Raw genomic sequence first — 15,554 nt, 5'->3', positions numbered from 1 at the left:
TGGAGTGTTCAGGTTGCCTTTGAGGTATTTAGTCACACCAACTAACAGCTGTCACAGAAGGCGAAGGCTTTGCAAGGCTCTGCCTTGTTCACTGGCAATGGGGAAGTTAATGCTCTACAATCGAGGCATTTTCTGGAAGCCACGTAAGTAGGGGCAGGACTCCACAGGAGCTGCCCAAGACCCTCAAGGCTATGAGATTTCTACTTGTGGGTCATGAATCTGTCTACATGAAAGATTCCACTCTCTGGCTGAGAGATACTCCATTCTGGCCTCTCAGGACATTATAAGGAAGGCAAAATTATGGAAAAGAAAGAAATACCAGAGTGGGAGTCCAGTTCCCTCAAAATAGCTGGGAGACCATAAGCAAGTCACGGAAGGCCTCAAGTTCCTTATCTGCAAGTGTTCTATTGGCCTGCATAGTCTAGAAGTCCCCTCCTGAGCCTGAGACTGTGTGGTCATTAAAATGTCTGAATGCCTGAGGCCCTTAAGAAAATAGGTTTGCCCCTCCCCTCCGATTTAGACTAGATTTGCTGAGCATGGTGTCCTAATCCCCAATGACAACCCACTGCCTCCTGATCTGCCCTGGGTCCCCAGGGAGGAATGAAAGGGTTTGTGACACACAAAAGTGTAAATGTAGTGACGGCTGACCACTTAGGAGAAATGAGCCTTGCCTTCACAGTTCCGTATAACAACTAGAAAAGGCTGTTGTTCCTCTCCCTACCCCCAAGCCTATTCCTTTAGGCCTGAGGTTATTTCCTCTCCCTAACTCCCACTTGTTATTCCACCAGGGAACCCTGACTCAGGAACAAAGAAGTCCTACAAAGAGGAGGTCTCAAGTACCAATCAGCAGCCATTTAATGACGGCAGGTAGGTCTGACGCTAAAAAGAGGTTGTGTCCAGCAGAACCCAATTCCATAGGAATCCAAGTCCCAGGGCTGAGAGGCAGCAGGTGTTGAGGACACGCTCATTGCTGAGGGTCGGTCTGCAGGACCCACTGGAGGATGTGGTGGCTGCGCAGACCCCGAATCGCATTGTCGTAGATGGTGTTCACGCTGGTGCAGAGGGGCTGCTGCTGCAGCTCCGTCACCCGGCACACCACCAGCCCGCCCGCCACGCACAGCAGCAGCAGCAGCAGCAGCTTCAGCACCGCCCAGGACCGGGTGTGCTTCCGGGGTGGCTGCTTACGGGACCGAGAGCCGGACTTGGATTCTGGAATGACAAAGTCACAGGAGACAAAAAAGTTCAGTCAGTTTGAGGAGACCCACACTCTCCACCATTCAATGCTGTTCTCCTCCTTGCAGATCCATGTACACCCTTCTTAGGCATGAATATTGTTTTAAGAACATCTGAGCTCTTAAAAACTTGCTATGTGCAGACTGAAATACAAGCTGCCTTCTCCTTGGATTCAAGGGAAGACATTCAACACTGGAACTCATTCTGGACGTCTCACACTGTGCACACAGTCCCAGGTCCTAAGTCCTCCTTGAAAACATGGTGATGCTCCAGGCCCCTCAGGATCAGGGGAGGGGCTTGTCAGGAGGCAAGGATGGAGGGCTGCCCACTTGGGGAAACACTTTTAAGACTTTTATTTTTTTAATTATTGATTTTTAGAGAGAGGAGCATCAATTTGTTGTTCCACTTATTTCTGCACTCATTGGTTCTGTATGTGCCCTGATCTGGGATTGAACCCACAACCTTGGTGTATCAGGGCAATGCTCTAATCAACTGAGCTATCCGGCCAGAGCCTTGAGATGTATTAATATTGTTAATATCATACAGGGTGGCGCAAAAATAGGTTTATAGTTGTGAATACGTGAAACCATTTATTTTTGTATTTTTTATTAATTATGGTATTATTTTCCATAGGAACAACTATAAACCTAGTTTTGTCCCACCCTGTATAAGATACATATAAAAACAGTGATTATTGCTGGGAATGGGGGATTAGAGGTGACTGCCATTTTCTGATCTATTTCGAGAGAACTTTTCTACATTTTCTGCAATGAACACGTATACTACATTTATAATTAGGAAAAAATGGTCTTGAGATTACTCGGCAACATTTAAAAGAGCCTGACTGAGCACCTCATGTGAGAACTCATGGTGTTCTCACTTCATCCTGTCGCTGCCCTGTAAGGAGGAGGATCCTCATTTTACACAAGGAAACAAAAGGTGGTGAGGTCAGGCAACTTGCTCAAGGCCAGCAAGGGAGAGCAGGGCCTCCGCCTCCCTCCAGAGCTCCCCTGCTCAGGGGTCCCTTTGGCCCAGAGGATATACGACCCTCCCATGTACATGGAGCCACATAACAACACAGATTCAACTGGACACACTCAGGCAAAACGCTAATGTGTCTTTTATACCACATGGCTCCCTGAACACGGACCAAATGATTCCCGCGGTGTTCAAGCAAAAAGAGAGTAATTTGTTCCAACGCGGAAAGAAAGCCGTAGGCAGTGCTGGCTTTCCTGAGACGGCACCACGCTCACAAAACACGCCCAGTGTACTTCACGGATGATGCGAGGGACTTAAGAGTCAGGTGACCACATGCATCCTTCACCTTTCTTGGTGATTTTAGAATCTAACTCTTACAAAAAAGTGCAATTCCCTGTCCTGGTAATGCTCTCAGCTACATCTGACCAAAACCCCACATGTGCCTCTGGGGAAACAAGCCAGCCAGGCCCGTTGTTCCCAAGGAGAATCCCCCACGCCTCGTAAGCAAACCCTCCGAGGTGCTCCCAGGCCAGAGGGGTCACTGTATCTAAGTTTACAAGCTCCACTCGGTCATCCACGCCGAAACACATCCGTGCGCCTCCCCACTGCACCTGCCGGAGCCTTACTGAGGGAACACTTACTCGATGCCTGATTCGTTTCCTTCTTGGGTTTCTTCTCGGGCTCCCGTTTGGATGCTTTGAGGGCATCGTACTCCTTCCTCCGGCGCTCCTTCTCTTCCGCCTTCTCCCGCTTGCGCACCTCCCGCTCCTGAGCCTCCTTGGCTCGCTGCTTGGCCTCCCGCTTCTTCTCCGCCTCTACAGGAAGAGATATCCCCAAATGGCTTCTCTCCCCACACCTTCCAGTGTGCTTTCCCGAGCGATTAAAAGCATGGATTCCGCCTCCCTTCCCCTAGCCAAGGGTCACAAAGGACACATGAGAGGAACCAGCTGCCTTTCTGCCCTCCCTGCAGTATAATAAGCGGCTCTCGGGGTTTGCTGAATGGACTCATGAGGGGGCTTCTAGCCACAAGCTGCAAAGAGATCAGGATGAGCTGACAAGAGGGGCATAAGGCATGGGTGATGAGGCCGGTGCGCCCTAGAACAGGTACCGACTCAGAAAGCACAGCGATCGGCAGCCTCCTACAACTCGGCTCTGAGCAGAAGCAACAATGGAGGTGTTGAGTCCACGGGAGTCCTGTCTCCCCCCGTTTGGGGAAGGAATGTGGCTTGAGAAGGACAAGCAAGAAGAGAAAGTGAGCACTCAGGTTCAGAGGTAGAGATGATGGAAATGTTTTTCTGAAACAGCGAGATGAATAGTTCGTAATGTCTAGACTTACTCTGATTTACTTCACAGTTCAAAGATGTTTACACGCAGTCCCCAACTTACAAATTATTGGGTTCTAAAAATGCATTGCCAAATTCGTTATTTGGACATCTCAAGTACATTTTTCCAAAGCCAGAAGGCCACAGATGGTGGCTAAATGTCCTTTTAGGGCTTAAAGGCCTGTTTGAACCATCGTGTAGCTGAATAGTAGCACTATAAGTACTGTAGCTTTCCACTGCCTCTATGAACAAACAGGCTCCCAGTTCCAGCTGAGCACTGGGAATGCCAAGAACACACTGCACTCAGCCTCCAGAGAGCCTGGGCCATGAAGCAGTGGAAGCAGCAGAGGTCGGAGTAAACACGCATTACAGTAGCCATGCACGTGTAAGGGACAGTCGTAACTCAGAGCTCTGATCTCAGGGACTGCAATCAGTACCACAGGAGCCAGCCAGCCAGGCGACAGCACCTGGGTGCCAGGCCTTGTTCTAAGTGTTCGAGATACAGCCGTGAAGACAAGCCAGGTTCTAGTGCCTGAGTCATCTACTCTGTAGAGAAGGAGACGAACAATAAACAAGTGAGCAAATAGTAAAAAAGAAATGATGTGTGCCATAGAGTAAATGACAGAGGACGTGATGGAGAGTGACACGTGGGATGCTATTCTAGTTTGGGTGGTTCAGAAAGGGTTAAGGTTAACCTAAGGCAACATTTGTGCAGAGACAAGAGGGATTACAGGAAACTGACTGTGGAAAGCTCTGAGGGAAAAGGAAGCCAAGCAAAGCCCCAGAGGTGAGACTACCTGGTGCGTTCCAGCAAAAGCAGGAGCCTGTGTGGCTGAAGTTAACTGTATTCTGTGTGTGTGTGTGTGTGTGTGTGTGTGTGTGTGTGTGTGTATGTGTGTGTGTGAGAGAGAGAGAGAGAGAGAGAGAGAGAGAGGGGGGGGGGGGCAGGCAAGGCTGGAGAAGCAAGCAGGCGTGGGCTGTGGCGGGTCTTGACGGCCATGTTACTGAGTTTGAGTTTCATTCTAAGTTCAATTGGAAGCCATTAGAGGGTTTTAAACAAATAGCAGCATAAGTGACTTGTTTTAAAAGATTTCTCTGGCTGCTGTGTGGAGAAGGACTTTGCAGAGAAGGCACACGCGTGGAGACCGGACGTTGTGTCAGGAGGTTCTGTGGCAGTCCACGGGATGGAGGCCTGATTATGGTGCTGGCCCTGGAGGTGGGGAAATAGTCACATACAAACGTGCTGACGGACTGGGTATAGGAGTAACAGGAGAAAGGAATCAGGACAACTCTCTATTCCTGGCTAGAATGACTGCAGGGATGCTGACTTCCTCTTCTGGGAAACACTGCGAGGACCTGGTTAGCCAGGCTGAATCTGAGATGCCTATTAACCCTCCAGGCAGACAGACAGACAAGCAGTTGAACGTGACTTTGGAGCTCAGTGGAGAAACCAAGACTGGAAAGAGGTTCGTCAGACAAAGAGGATACTGTCTACCCCCACACTGTTCCCCACTGCTCTGCACGACTCCTCCACTGGATCCAGCTCCTGAAGCAGAACCAGTGGCTGGATCAGGGCCCGGAAGATGACTGGAAGAGGGATGGCCACCTACCGCGTTCTACTTCCTGCCGCCGCTGCCTCTCTCGCTCCTGATCCGCCTGCACGACCTTCATGTGCTGTAAAACCTGCAAAGGCAGAAGAGGGCGCTCAGGGACTCCGCACAGTGGTCTACAGCTCCACTCTGCTCAGGGGAAGTCTCAAAGGACTGCTCTTCTCGAGATCCCAGATCAGCGCAAGCCCGACGCGGTGCAGAGCTAATGGAGCTAACCCTCTACGTGTCCCAACTCAGTGCCACCCCTGGAGAAGACTCTATGAGCCCCGCTCACTACAGCTGTCAGGAAAAAACACTGAACTCAGTGACAACTGGAATCTGTAAACCCCTGCCACTTACAGTCTCTGATGTGCACAAGTTCATAATTCTCCCAGCAACTCTGTGACGAGCATGGAATACTCTGTGACGAGCAGGGACAGCAGTTCCCCAAGATGCTTTCCGGATCTCCCTCCTTTGGCTGCCTCAGGTTCCCCTCTCCTCAGTCCTGGGGAGTTTTCTTACCTAACTCAGTTATAAGACTGTGAGTTCCTAAGTGTAGGGACTGTTGTCCTGTGTGTAGATGAGCACAGAGCTTAGCTAAGTATAGGCACTCAATACATGTTTGATGAACAACTGACAGACTGGGTATAGGAGTAACAGGATTCCCATTTCAAAAGGAAGAAAACTGAGACTCATAGGGCGATCTGTCCACACCTCGTGGGCTGGAAGCAGCACAGCTGGGAGGTCAGGTCCTCTGAGTTCCCAGACCAGAGCCTGTCCCACTCACTGGAGCAGAGGCAGGAGAGCTCGAGGAGAAAGGGAAGGAGCCATTCTGCCCAAACACCACACCACGCACTGGTGCCTGAGCCCCTCGAATTCTCAGCTCAGTCACGGCTGACTTCTAATTTAAAAAACCTCAGAGATTCTCATGATGGGCACGGTTAGGGGAGGAGGTAAATGCCTTGTTATTTTTTTAGCAGCTGACATTCCTTGGATGTAGGGGACATAGTACAAGCTTGGAGCCCAATACAATCCTGACTCTTACAAACAGTGTGACCTTAGCAAGTGACTTAATCTTCCTCCCTCCCTCCCTCCCTCCCTCCCTCCCTTTGTTTCTTTCTCTCTCTCTTTGACTAACCTTTCTGAGCTGATTTTCTCATCTGGAAAACAGAGATAAGACTTCTCTGGCCTGTTGCAAAGATTAAATTACATAACTTGTACTAGCTGCCTAACATAGCCCCTGGCATTATGTGTGCTCAATAAATACTGCTGCTTTTTTACTTCATCTTTCTAACCGCATGAATGAGGAGAGGAAAACCTAAACTATTGTAAATTACAACAGCAAATGGTCTACATTTCACTACCGCACTAGACACCCCACAGGACAGACATGTATTCAAATGCAATTGTTTTACTTTGTGGGAACTTCAGACATACACACGCCCATCATGAGAGGGCTCAGGGGCAGGCCTGCCAAAGCAGCTTCCTCCAGGGGCCTGGTTTGAAGCCACAAGGAACCATCCTGTGTAACCCAAGAGTCCAATCTCTTCTCTCTGAAGGGAATCAACTTCCTAAAAATTGGCTTCTCAACGAGGAGTGACAGGATCTGGAGGAAGGTAAAGCATGAAGGAGACAGTCCCTGTGTCACTCTGAATTTTAAATAAGCATCAACCATTCAGTTGGTTTTGGGGAGTGTACAGCTGGCTAATAAAGAGCTAGGAGGTTTAAGAGACGTCCCTTTACCTTTATAGCAGGAGTAACCTGTATTTATCTGAAAACACAGCAAGTTCAGAAATGGGAGGGACTCTTCTAGTCTAGGCTGTAAGCCCCTAGAGCAGGGGTGGGGAACCTTTTTCTGCCAAGGGCCATTTGGATATTTATATCATTCACCAACTATACAAAATGATCAACTTGAAAATTAGCCTGTATCTGGGCAAACATTTAATTAACTCACACCTACTGCCTTAGCAGGGTCAGACCAAATGATTTCTCAGGCCTTATACGGCCCGTGGGCCAGACATTCCCCATCCATGCCCTAGAGCAGTGGTTCTCAACCTGTGGGTCGCGACCCCTTTGGGGGTCGAACGACCCTTTCACAGGGGTCACCTAAGACCATCGGAAAACACATATATAATTACATATTGCTTTTGTGATTAATAACTATGCTTTAATTATGTTCAATTTGTAACAATGAAATTGGGGGTCACCACAACATGAGGAACTGTATTAAAGGGTCGCGGCATTAGGAAGGTTGAGAACCACTGCCCTAGAGGGTAGATTTTGTCTACTTATCCCAGTTCACCTGATGAACACTGTTGAACTAACAAATTATTCTTAAAAGATTCTTTACTATGTACCAAGCTGATCAGTTACTATGACTATCCCACTCGAGGTGAGATCTAAACTAACTCATGGAGACTAGTGACCTCATTCTGACTCACCCAGGCCACTTCCCAGCAATGCCTAAAGGTGTGCTGCAGGAGACAGCTCAGGAGCGGCATGCCGGAAGGATGGCGTAGTTACCACATCCACAGTGCACTGTGCTACCTGGGGCTTTGTCTGCAAGATATGTGTGAGTACTCCTCAAGACCTTCGCACTCAATAAAAACTGTTTCTATAGGTCACAAACTGTACAGTATCAGCAGTTTCATATGGTTCAGTGTATTATTTGTTGACCAAATGGACAAATGAAAGGCCTGTGCACAATGAGGGTGTCTAGTGTCAGAGATATGAACACAGACTTCCCGCGGAGCATGCAGTGCTGAGAGGGTAGTCAATGGTTCTTCGAAACCAACGTCACTCCTAAAGCACCAAGTTTTCAAAATGGGACTTCACTGATCACCTGCGGTGTCATCAGCCACGGGCACACTGTCGCCTTGGTTACTTGGCTGCCTTAATTTTGCTGTTGGTTTCTTATAACAATAGGTGGCACAGATGATGGGGCTATCTAAGAAGCCCTGAGCTAATGATAAGAAAGTCCATTACTCTCGAGATTCCTATAGAGACTCATCATACACACATTTCACTTATATTAGTTCTTGCTTTTAAAGTTAAGGCCTTTTTGTTCACCATCTAAGCAAAAGCCAAAGTCATCTGGTGCCCAGCGGAAGCAGCAGCAATCCGTTCTGAAGCAGGAGGGGAAAATGACTAGAGGTGGGGATTTTTGAGATGGGAGTAGTGCTGTTCTTAGCCATGTGAGGCGTCTTCAAGGTTATTGGCAATGTTTGTCTTCCATGCTGCCTTTATTTCCTCGCTATTTCACGACTCGACTGAAATCAAATGCCAGGTCTGCAAAGGATACGTCTGTTTATAGCTATAAACTCACAAATACGGCCCTAGCCTGTTTGGCTCAGTGGATAGAGCGTCGGCCTACGGACTGAAGGGTCCCAGGTTCGATTCCGGCCAAGGGCATATGCCTGGGTTGTGGGTTCGATCCCCAGGGGGGGTGTGCAGGAGGCAGCCGATCAATGTTTCTCTCTCATCATTGATGTTTCTATCTCTCTCTCCCCCTTCCTTCCTCTCTGAAATCAATAAAGAAATATATATATAAAAAAAACACCTCACAAATACGAACAATACCTTTATTATCCACTGAGCCAAACCAGTTAGGGCTATATAGCTTTATTATCAAAGTTCCTTTCTGTGACTCAGAAAGGCCACTGCCCCTAGCTCTCTGGCCCCATTCAAACAACAGTGACAGTGAAATGTTGGATCAGGGAGGTCCGGGTTCCTTAAGAATGGAAGGCCTGCGGTAGAGCCAAAGTAGTATTATTCTACTACTTGTAAAGTAAACACAGAAACAAAGCTCCCTTTGCTTGCCAGGTTCATAGTAGACAAACGTACTGAGACCTTAGTACTTTAATCAACACAGAGCTACGGGTGCCCTGGAAGGGAAAACAAGAGGAGGCAGAGGCGAGTCCCAGGAGTGTGTGAAAGAGACACCAGTGTGTGTGTGTGTGTGGGGGGGGGGGGGGGGGGGTGGCGGTGCTTTACCTTGTTGGCACACTGCTTACACTGCTTCTCATCCAGGCAATCCCCTGCCACTTTGGCCAGGGCAGGATCCAGGGGGTTATCCTTCAGGTCCAGCCACTTCAGGCTCTAAAGAGATGGGGCAAAAATAAAAAAAATTAAAAAAGAAAGAGATGGGGCATTGAGACTGGCTAAGCCTGAGTTCACACTCTGAGTCCCTCCAAGTGGAACAAAACGAGTAGGGAGAGAGCTCCTCTGCGTCCCAGCTGTAGGAAACACCATGAGGCAGCACCTATTCCGGTCAGCCTTTCTCAAAGCCGTGGTCCAGGAGACCCTGAGCCTCCCTTTGCCATCCCTGGCCATGAAGCATTGGTTCATGAGTTGGTACCTTGAGCTGAGCAAAGCTGACAGGCAGGGTGACCAGTCTGTTTTTGAGGAGATCCAGGTGCTGGAGGTTGACCAGACGGCCAAAGTCGGCTGGCAGTTGCTGCAGTTTGTTCTTACTCAGGTCCAGCTTCACCAGGTGTGTGAGGCCACAGAAATCCGACTAGGACCCAAAGAGAGAACACCTCAGCCTGGGGCTCACACACTGGTGAACAGCCCAGGAGCCCCCAGCTCAGAGGCACCTACTAGTATGTGTAAATCCAAACTCTACTTTTTACCAGCTATTCCATCTCAAATGAAAATGGACATAATGAGCATCACTCCTGGTTGTAAGTAGTGAGAAGTGTATGCAAAAGGGCTGAGCACAAAGTAGGCACAAAATAAATGTGGGTCCCTTCACCCTCAGTTCTCCCTCTAACCCAGTGGTTCTCAAACCTTCTGGCCCTTTAAATACAGTTCCTCATGTTGTGACCGCCAACCATGAAAGTATTTTCTTTGCTGCTTCATAACTGTAATGTTGCTACTGTTCTGAATCGTAATGTAAATATCTGATATGCAGGATGGTCTTAGGCGACCCCTGTGAAAGGGTCGTTCGACCGCCAAAGGGGTCGCGACCCACAGGTTGAGAACCGCTGCACCTGTCCTCCACATTGCTACTAGAGTGACTGGAGACACATTCTGTCCTCACACACCACCCTATGTTCACCTTTCATAGGAGCTGTCAAAACATAGTGAGACCATCCATTTCCTAAGATCAAGTGCCCCTTGAATACCAGTGTTATTCTTTTTATTTTTGTAGCACTTAGCACAGTACTTAGCACAGGTGCCCTATGAAGGTTCTTTAAATGACTGGCTGAGGCACACCCTACCCATATCCTGGCTCTTCTTCAGCTCATGTCAAAACATCCCTCTTATCATTAAGCCTTCAAGGTACTATTCGTGTTCTCTGGGGACTTGTAAACGCCAAGGGATCTATGCCAGGGGACCCACGCCAGGGGATCTGCACTGCTGAGGAAGGCAAGACAACTGATTGAAAAGTACACGGGGGAGTGCTGAGTGACCATCCGACAAAGTGTACAGCAGGTGTCAGGTTGCAAGGAATTCTGCCCTTCTTTAATTCGGCACAAAATACTTCCTGGAAGAAGTGGGAGCTCAGATGCCTTTTCAGTATTAAAAATGGTTCTTGATGAGCTGTGGGATGATGCTACAGACAATGAGTGAGGTCCAGGTGAATGCCGAGAGGGGAATGGACTATGACCCAGTGAAGAAACTGCCAGCTCCTGAGACTCGATTCCTGAGTAAATGAGTGAATATCAGAGAATGGCAAGAGGGACTTGGCCAGGGTAATGGATGGGAAAGGCAACAATGACAACCCACTTAGACCTGACTGCGAGGGAGCACTGCTATAGAGGAGAAAGCACATTACCCAGGAGAGGCTGAGGGATGAACGAGTCCAGCGCCTACACAGGTGCAGCAAAGGAGAATTGGTACAGAAAAATCAAAAGGATTTGACCATAGATTGGATGTGCTTATCTCAAGCAATTAAAGACTGAAAGGATAATGACACAGTAGTCCCATACAACCACGCTTTTTCCTGTTCCCCATTAACTGTTGCACCAGGAAGCGGTTTATAAACAGCTTTCTCTCTGAAATGCAGAGCAATTTAAGAAGTTCTCCAGTCTCCTCTATGCAATAGGGAGATAAACTATTTTACAAAGTAATGATATCAGGCAGAAAAAAGGGTGAGCCCAGTAAGGGACTCAGCCAGCAGCCTGTTGTTGACTTTAGTTTTCTGTGGCCTGACTTTCCCACTGTTCTAAAGAACGAGGCCCCTACCTTGCTTTCCTTCCCACTGAGATGACTCCACCCCCAACACACTCAGATTTAGCTGAAGGCTACCTGCAGACCTAGCCTGAAACTATGCCTATGACACAACTTCTTCAAACAGGAAAATGAAGCATCAGGGCTCCAGAAGGAATTGTGCGTGCTTGCCGGTCTTACCGGGAGAGTAGTCAGTTTATTGCAGGACAGATCCAGTATGGTGGCCTTTGGAAGGGCAGCCTAGGAAAGGGAATGAGAACCAAACATCAAATCAACACATGAAATGATTCAGTGACATCTGCTAAGGAAGCATTTACCAGTTCCCATGATCAGGAAAGGCCTTTAAAAAAAATTAACACTAAAGTATAATGTTCCTAGGGATAGGAGAGGAAAAATGAGCCAAGCAACCAAAACCTACGGAAGAAGGCAAACAGGGGTTTGGCTATGGAACATCCAAGAAAGGAAAACAGATTCTTAAGGAATTCTCCTTAGCATTTCTAGTATTTTCTCTAGCACCCTTCCTTATTCGTTTTAACGAAGGGACTGGGTCTAATACGGCTTTGCAATTTCCATATTCCCTAGTTCAGACCTTCTGGGTTCTCAACATACATGTTGGCTGGTTCATGACTGAATGAACGAGTAAACAGTAACTATCAGAGTGAAAATAAGGCCCTCAGGCCCCATCTCCATTCTCCCTGGTGTTCAGGACGGGAGGAGCTCAGCGAAACCCACCCTCTTTCTCCCTAGGGGCAGGGCTGCGCCAACCAGATGCCTGGAGCACACGGTTCCCCACGGCAGTCCTAGGGCCAGGTGGAAACAAGGCTGGCCATCTTCCCGGGGTGGGAAAGAAGCCAAATACTCAGATAAAGGACCCTGGGCCAACCTACACTTTCCAGTTGTCAGAAAGTCCCAAGAATAAGTCTGACCACCTAAAAAAAGTGTTAGATTTTACAGTGGGAAGAAAGCCATCATACCTACATGTTTCAGCATCTGCTACCTGCCAAACAGTTCACATCACAATCGTACCGAATCCTCATAACCTCTATGAGACGGGAACTATTACCACCATTTTATAAATGAGGAAATCGAGGGGGGCGGAGGGGGGGAGTGAAGTAGGTTGCCAAGAGCACACAGCTATGAAGCAATGGGGAGCTGACATATGAACTGGGAATCCTGTGCTAACTCCACCCTACACAGCCAAGGCGGAGGGAAGGCTGGGTCCAGCGCCAAAGGCCTTGACAAAAGTCTACGTCATCCCAAGTGAGGCCGGCGAGGAGGGCGCAGGTGGGGCACCAGGTGGGAAAAGCAGGGATGACCCATCTCACTCAGTCCACGTTGGCAACCAGTTGGTGTAATCTCCTAAGGGCCTCGGACCTCGGTCTCCTGGGTGGGAGGGTGGGAGTAGGGGGGCTGGAGGGGTGGGCCCCCGGGCAGCGGGGATGCCGGTCAGTTTCAGCCCAGTGGGCTAGAGACCTTGCCAACCAAGCAGGGAGGCCTCACCTTCTCCAAGGAAGGACGCCTCGGGGCTGGGGCGGCCGCCTGGGCTGGCCGGCTCCCTACGAAACCCTGGCTCCGGGCCACACCCCGGTCCACCTGGAGGCCTCCTTCTCAGACCTAGTCATTCATTCATTTGCTCATTCATTCTCCCAATACATCCAGCCACCGCTCCGTGGGCGCCTCCCGGGGGTCAGGCACGGCGCTGGGCGTCGTGAACCCCACCCCCACCCCGCGATGGGGCAGGGGGAGATTTACTCTTGACCCGGGCAAAGCCAGAGGCCGGACCAGCAGCCCCCCGCCCTCAAACCCCATCCCTGGACCTGCGCCAAAGGGACACGTGTACATCTCGGAAGAGCCCTGGGACCGGACGCGGCCTCCCCGGGGGGCTCGGCCCCACGCTCCCCACCCGATTCCAGGACCTCCCCACGGGGGCGCGGGGAAGGGGAGGCCCACGCCAGGGCCAGGGGCAGGCTCGGTGGACGCCGGGGCCCGCGACTGTACTGACCAGCTCCTTGACCGGGACCTCATTCAGGTCGCTGAGGCTCAGGTCCAGCTCGTTGCCGTCCAGCTTGTCGCGGAGATTCCCGCCCTTGCTACCGGCCTTGGTCATGGTGACGCCGGCTGAGCGGCCCCGTCTCTCGGGCTGCGACCGGCAGGAGATGCTCCAGAAGCCGCCCTTGGGCTCAGTGGTCTCGCACCCAACCGACAGGGCCTGCGTCCTCCGCCGCCGGTGCAAACCCCCCGCCGCCCGTCTGCCCGCCGGCCGCTCTCTGGTCCCTGCGCCCCGCTCCCACCGGTGCCGCCGCGACGACGACCACTTCCGTGTCCACGTCACCTTTCACGGCCACCGAGACGCGCTGGGCTAGAGGGGCGCGCGCAGGTGCCCGAGCGCCCTCTGGCGTCGGAGGCCGCGCCCTGCAGGCGCCGCCAACCCCGGAGGGGTGGGGTTCCAGGCTCCGAGCTGGTTGGCGAGGCGGGGCGCCGCGTTCCCCGGTGACTTGGGGGCACGCCTGCGGGCATCATTGCTGACCACGTTACGAGGCGAAAGGGCACGCGAATGGGGCCAGAAGACCTGGGCTGCATCCAAAACAGACCTCATGACATCACCCCCATTCTCCTGGATTAGAAGCCGAAACTGTGTGTCCTTCAAAATTGCTCCTTGTCCTCTACCCAACAGTGTCCCTCCCAATCGTCCGGAAAACCCGCCCTCTGCCCGTCTCTTATCCCCTCCTCACCGCCCCAGACCTTGTCTAGGCCACCACCAACTCGTACCTGGGATTACTCTGAGTCTCTCTCCTCCCATCCGCCTCTACCCAGCTGCCCACATGATGTTTCTAAAAATCTAGCCAGGCCTCCCCTCTGCTTAGAACCCTTCAAACCTCCAGCGACCTCTAGGCTAGGGAGCACTCTCCGTTCTAGACTGGCCCAGCCTGCTTCCGCAGCCTCCTCCTAACCCCCGTCCCTGCCTGGGATGCTGTGTGAGACCTTCCGTGGGGGGCTCCTCACCTTTCCCTCTCCTGGAATGGCCCTGCCTTCCTCACGCACCTCTGAGGCTTAGCTAATTCCCCCAGTCCTGCAGGAAACCCCTCCAGCCACCGACTGAACCCCAGACTGAGTTAGAACTCCCTCCCTGGGGCTCTGACAATGCCCTGTCTGCTGCCTTATTGTCAGAGGTGGTGGAGCTTGGTGGCTAAGGTGGGGACTAGAAAATTGGGTATTAATCTTGGCTCTGCCTCTTGCTACTTAATGAAACCTGAAGCAATCACTGTGTCTTATGTACAAATACATGAGAAACAGGCATAAGAATGTTCCCTAGCTGAAGGGTTTGGGAAGGACTGAATGACTGAAACACAGGAAGAGTTGCCATAGCGACTGGCACTTAGTAAGAACCCAATAAATATTAGTTATACTTATTTTTAAGTGCCTGCCTGCCACTCTGGACTGTGAGGGGCAGAGTTTTTATCTTTGTATCCCCAGTATCTGAGTGTCTGATGCCTGGTAGTTGCTCATTCAGGTGTCTATTGAATGAATGGATGAAGCACTTTATTCACTCCAAGCCTCAGTTCTCTCATCTTTGAAATGGGGATATTAAAGCTTATCTCAGAGGGGAAATGTGAAGACCAAATGAAGTCAATGCAATGGCCTACTTATTTAACAAATCCGTATGCACACTCCGCCCGCCCCCAGGCAAACACTGTGCTGAGCTTTGGGAAATAGACAAGGGCAATTGGGTAGTAAGACATTAGTCCTTGGCAATCCGTTATCTTGTTTTGATAACATACATGATAACATACATTTATTGTGTATCTTCCTTTTACAAAGAAAGAAACTCAGGAAGCAGAAATACCTTCTCCTCAGTCACATAGCTGGTTGAGGAGCAGATCCAAATCTTTTTATTCCAAATCCTGTTTCTTTTCACTATACCCTATTTTCCCTCCCTTCCTACTCCCTCCCCCCGCCCCAGGAGCCTACAGTCAACACAAATAGCTATTATATAAAGTAAAAAGAATGAGTCCTAACACATACAGAAAAAATCTGTGTGTGAATTTCAAGGCTGCGCAGATGTACGTGATAATGTCTGACTAACATATGTTAAGTGTATTCTGTGTCCTAGGACTGTGATTCACATACATTATTTCTCTTAACTCACAACAGCCGTATACAGCAGATATTATTTCAGTTTTACAAAGGAACTAAGTGAGGCTCAGAAAGGTCATCAATTTAACTATTTAAGGACTGTCACAGCAAGTAAGTACATGCA

At 50.0% G+C, this 15,554-nt stretch overlaps 1 protein-coding gene across 1 annotated transcript; it reads right to left on the bottom strand.

Moving 5' to 3' along the window:
• Positions 1 to 832: 832 nt before the first annotated feature.
• Positions 833 to 13,612, bottom strand: LRRC59 (leucine rich repeat containing 59). The gene is made up of 7 exons (XM_006105255.3): positions 13,299 to 13,612; positions 11,477 to 11,536; positions 9,480 to 9,638; positions 9,116 to 9,220; positions 5,144 to 5,216; positions 2,853 to 3,026; positions 833 to 1,209 (listed from the first exon to the last, which is right to left on the bottom strand). The coding sequence occupies exons 1-7, from the start codon at positions 13,401 to 13,403 to the stop codon at positions 965 to 967; spliced, it is 921 nt and encodes a 306-aa protein (XP_006105317.1). The 5' UTR covers positions 13,404 to 13,612; the 3' UTR covers positions 833 to 964.
• Between the last annotated feature and the right edge of the window lie 1,942 nt (positions 13,613 to 15,554).

This window comes from Myotis lucifugus, unplaced genomic scaffold, assembly GCF_000147115.1.
Source record: "Myotis lucifugus unplaced genomic scaffold, Myoluc2.0 scaffold_655, whole genome shotgun sequence".
Classification (NCBI taxonomy): domain Eukaryota; kingdom Metazoa; phylum Chordata; class Mammalia; order Chiroptera; family Vespertilionidae; genus Myotis; species Myotis lucifugus.
This window is presented reverse-complemented; position numbering and strand designations above follow the sequence as displayed.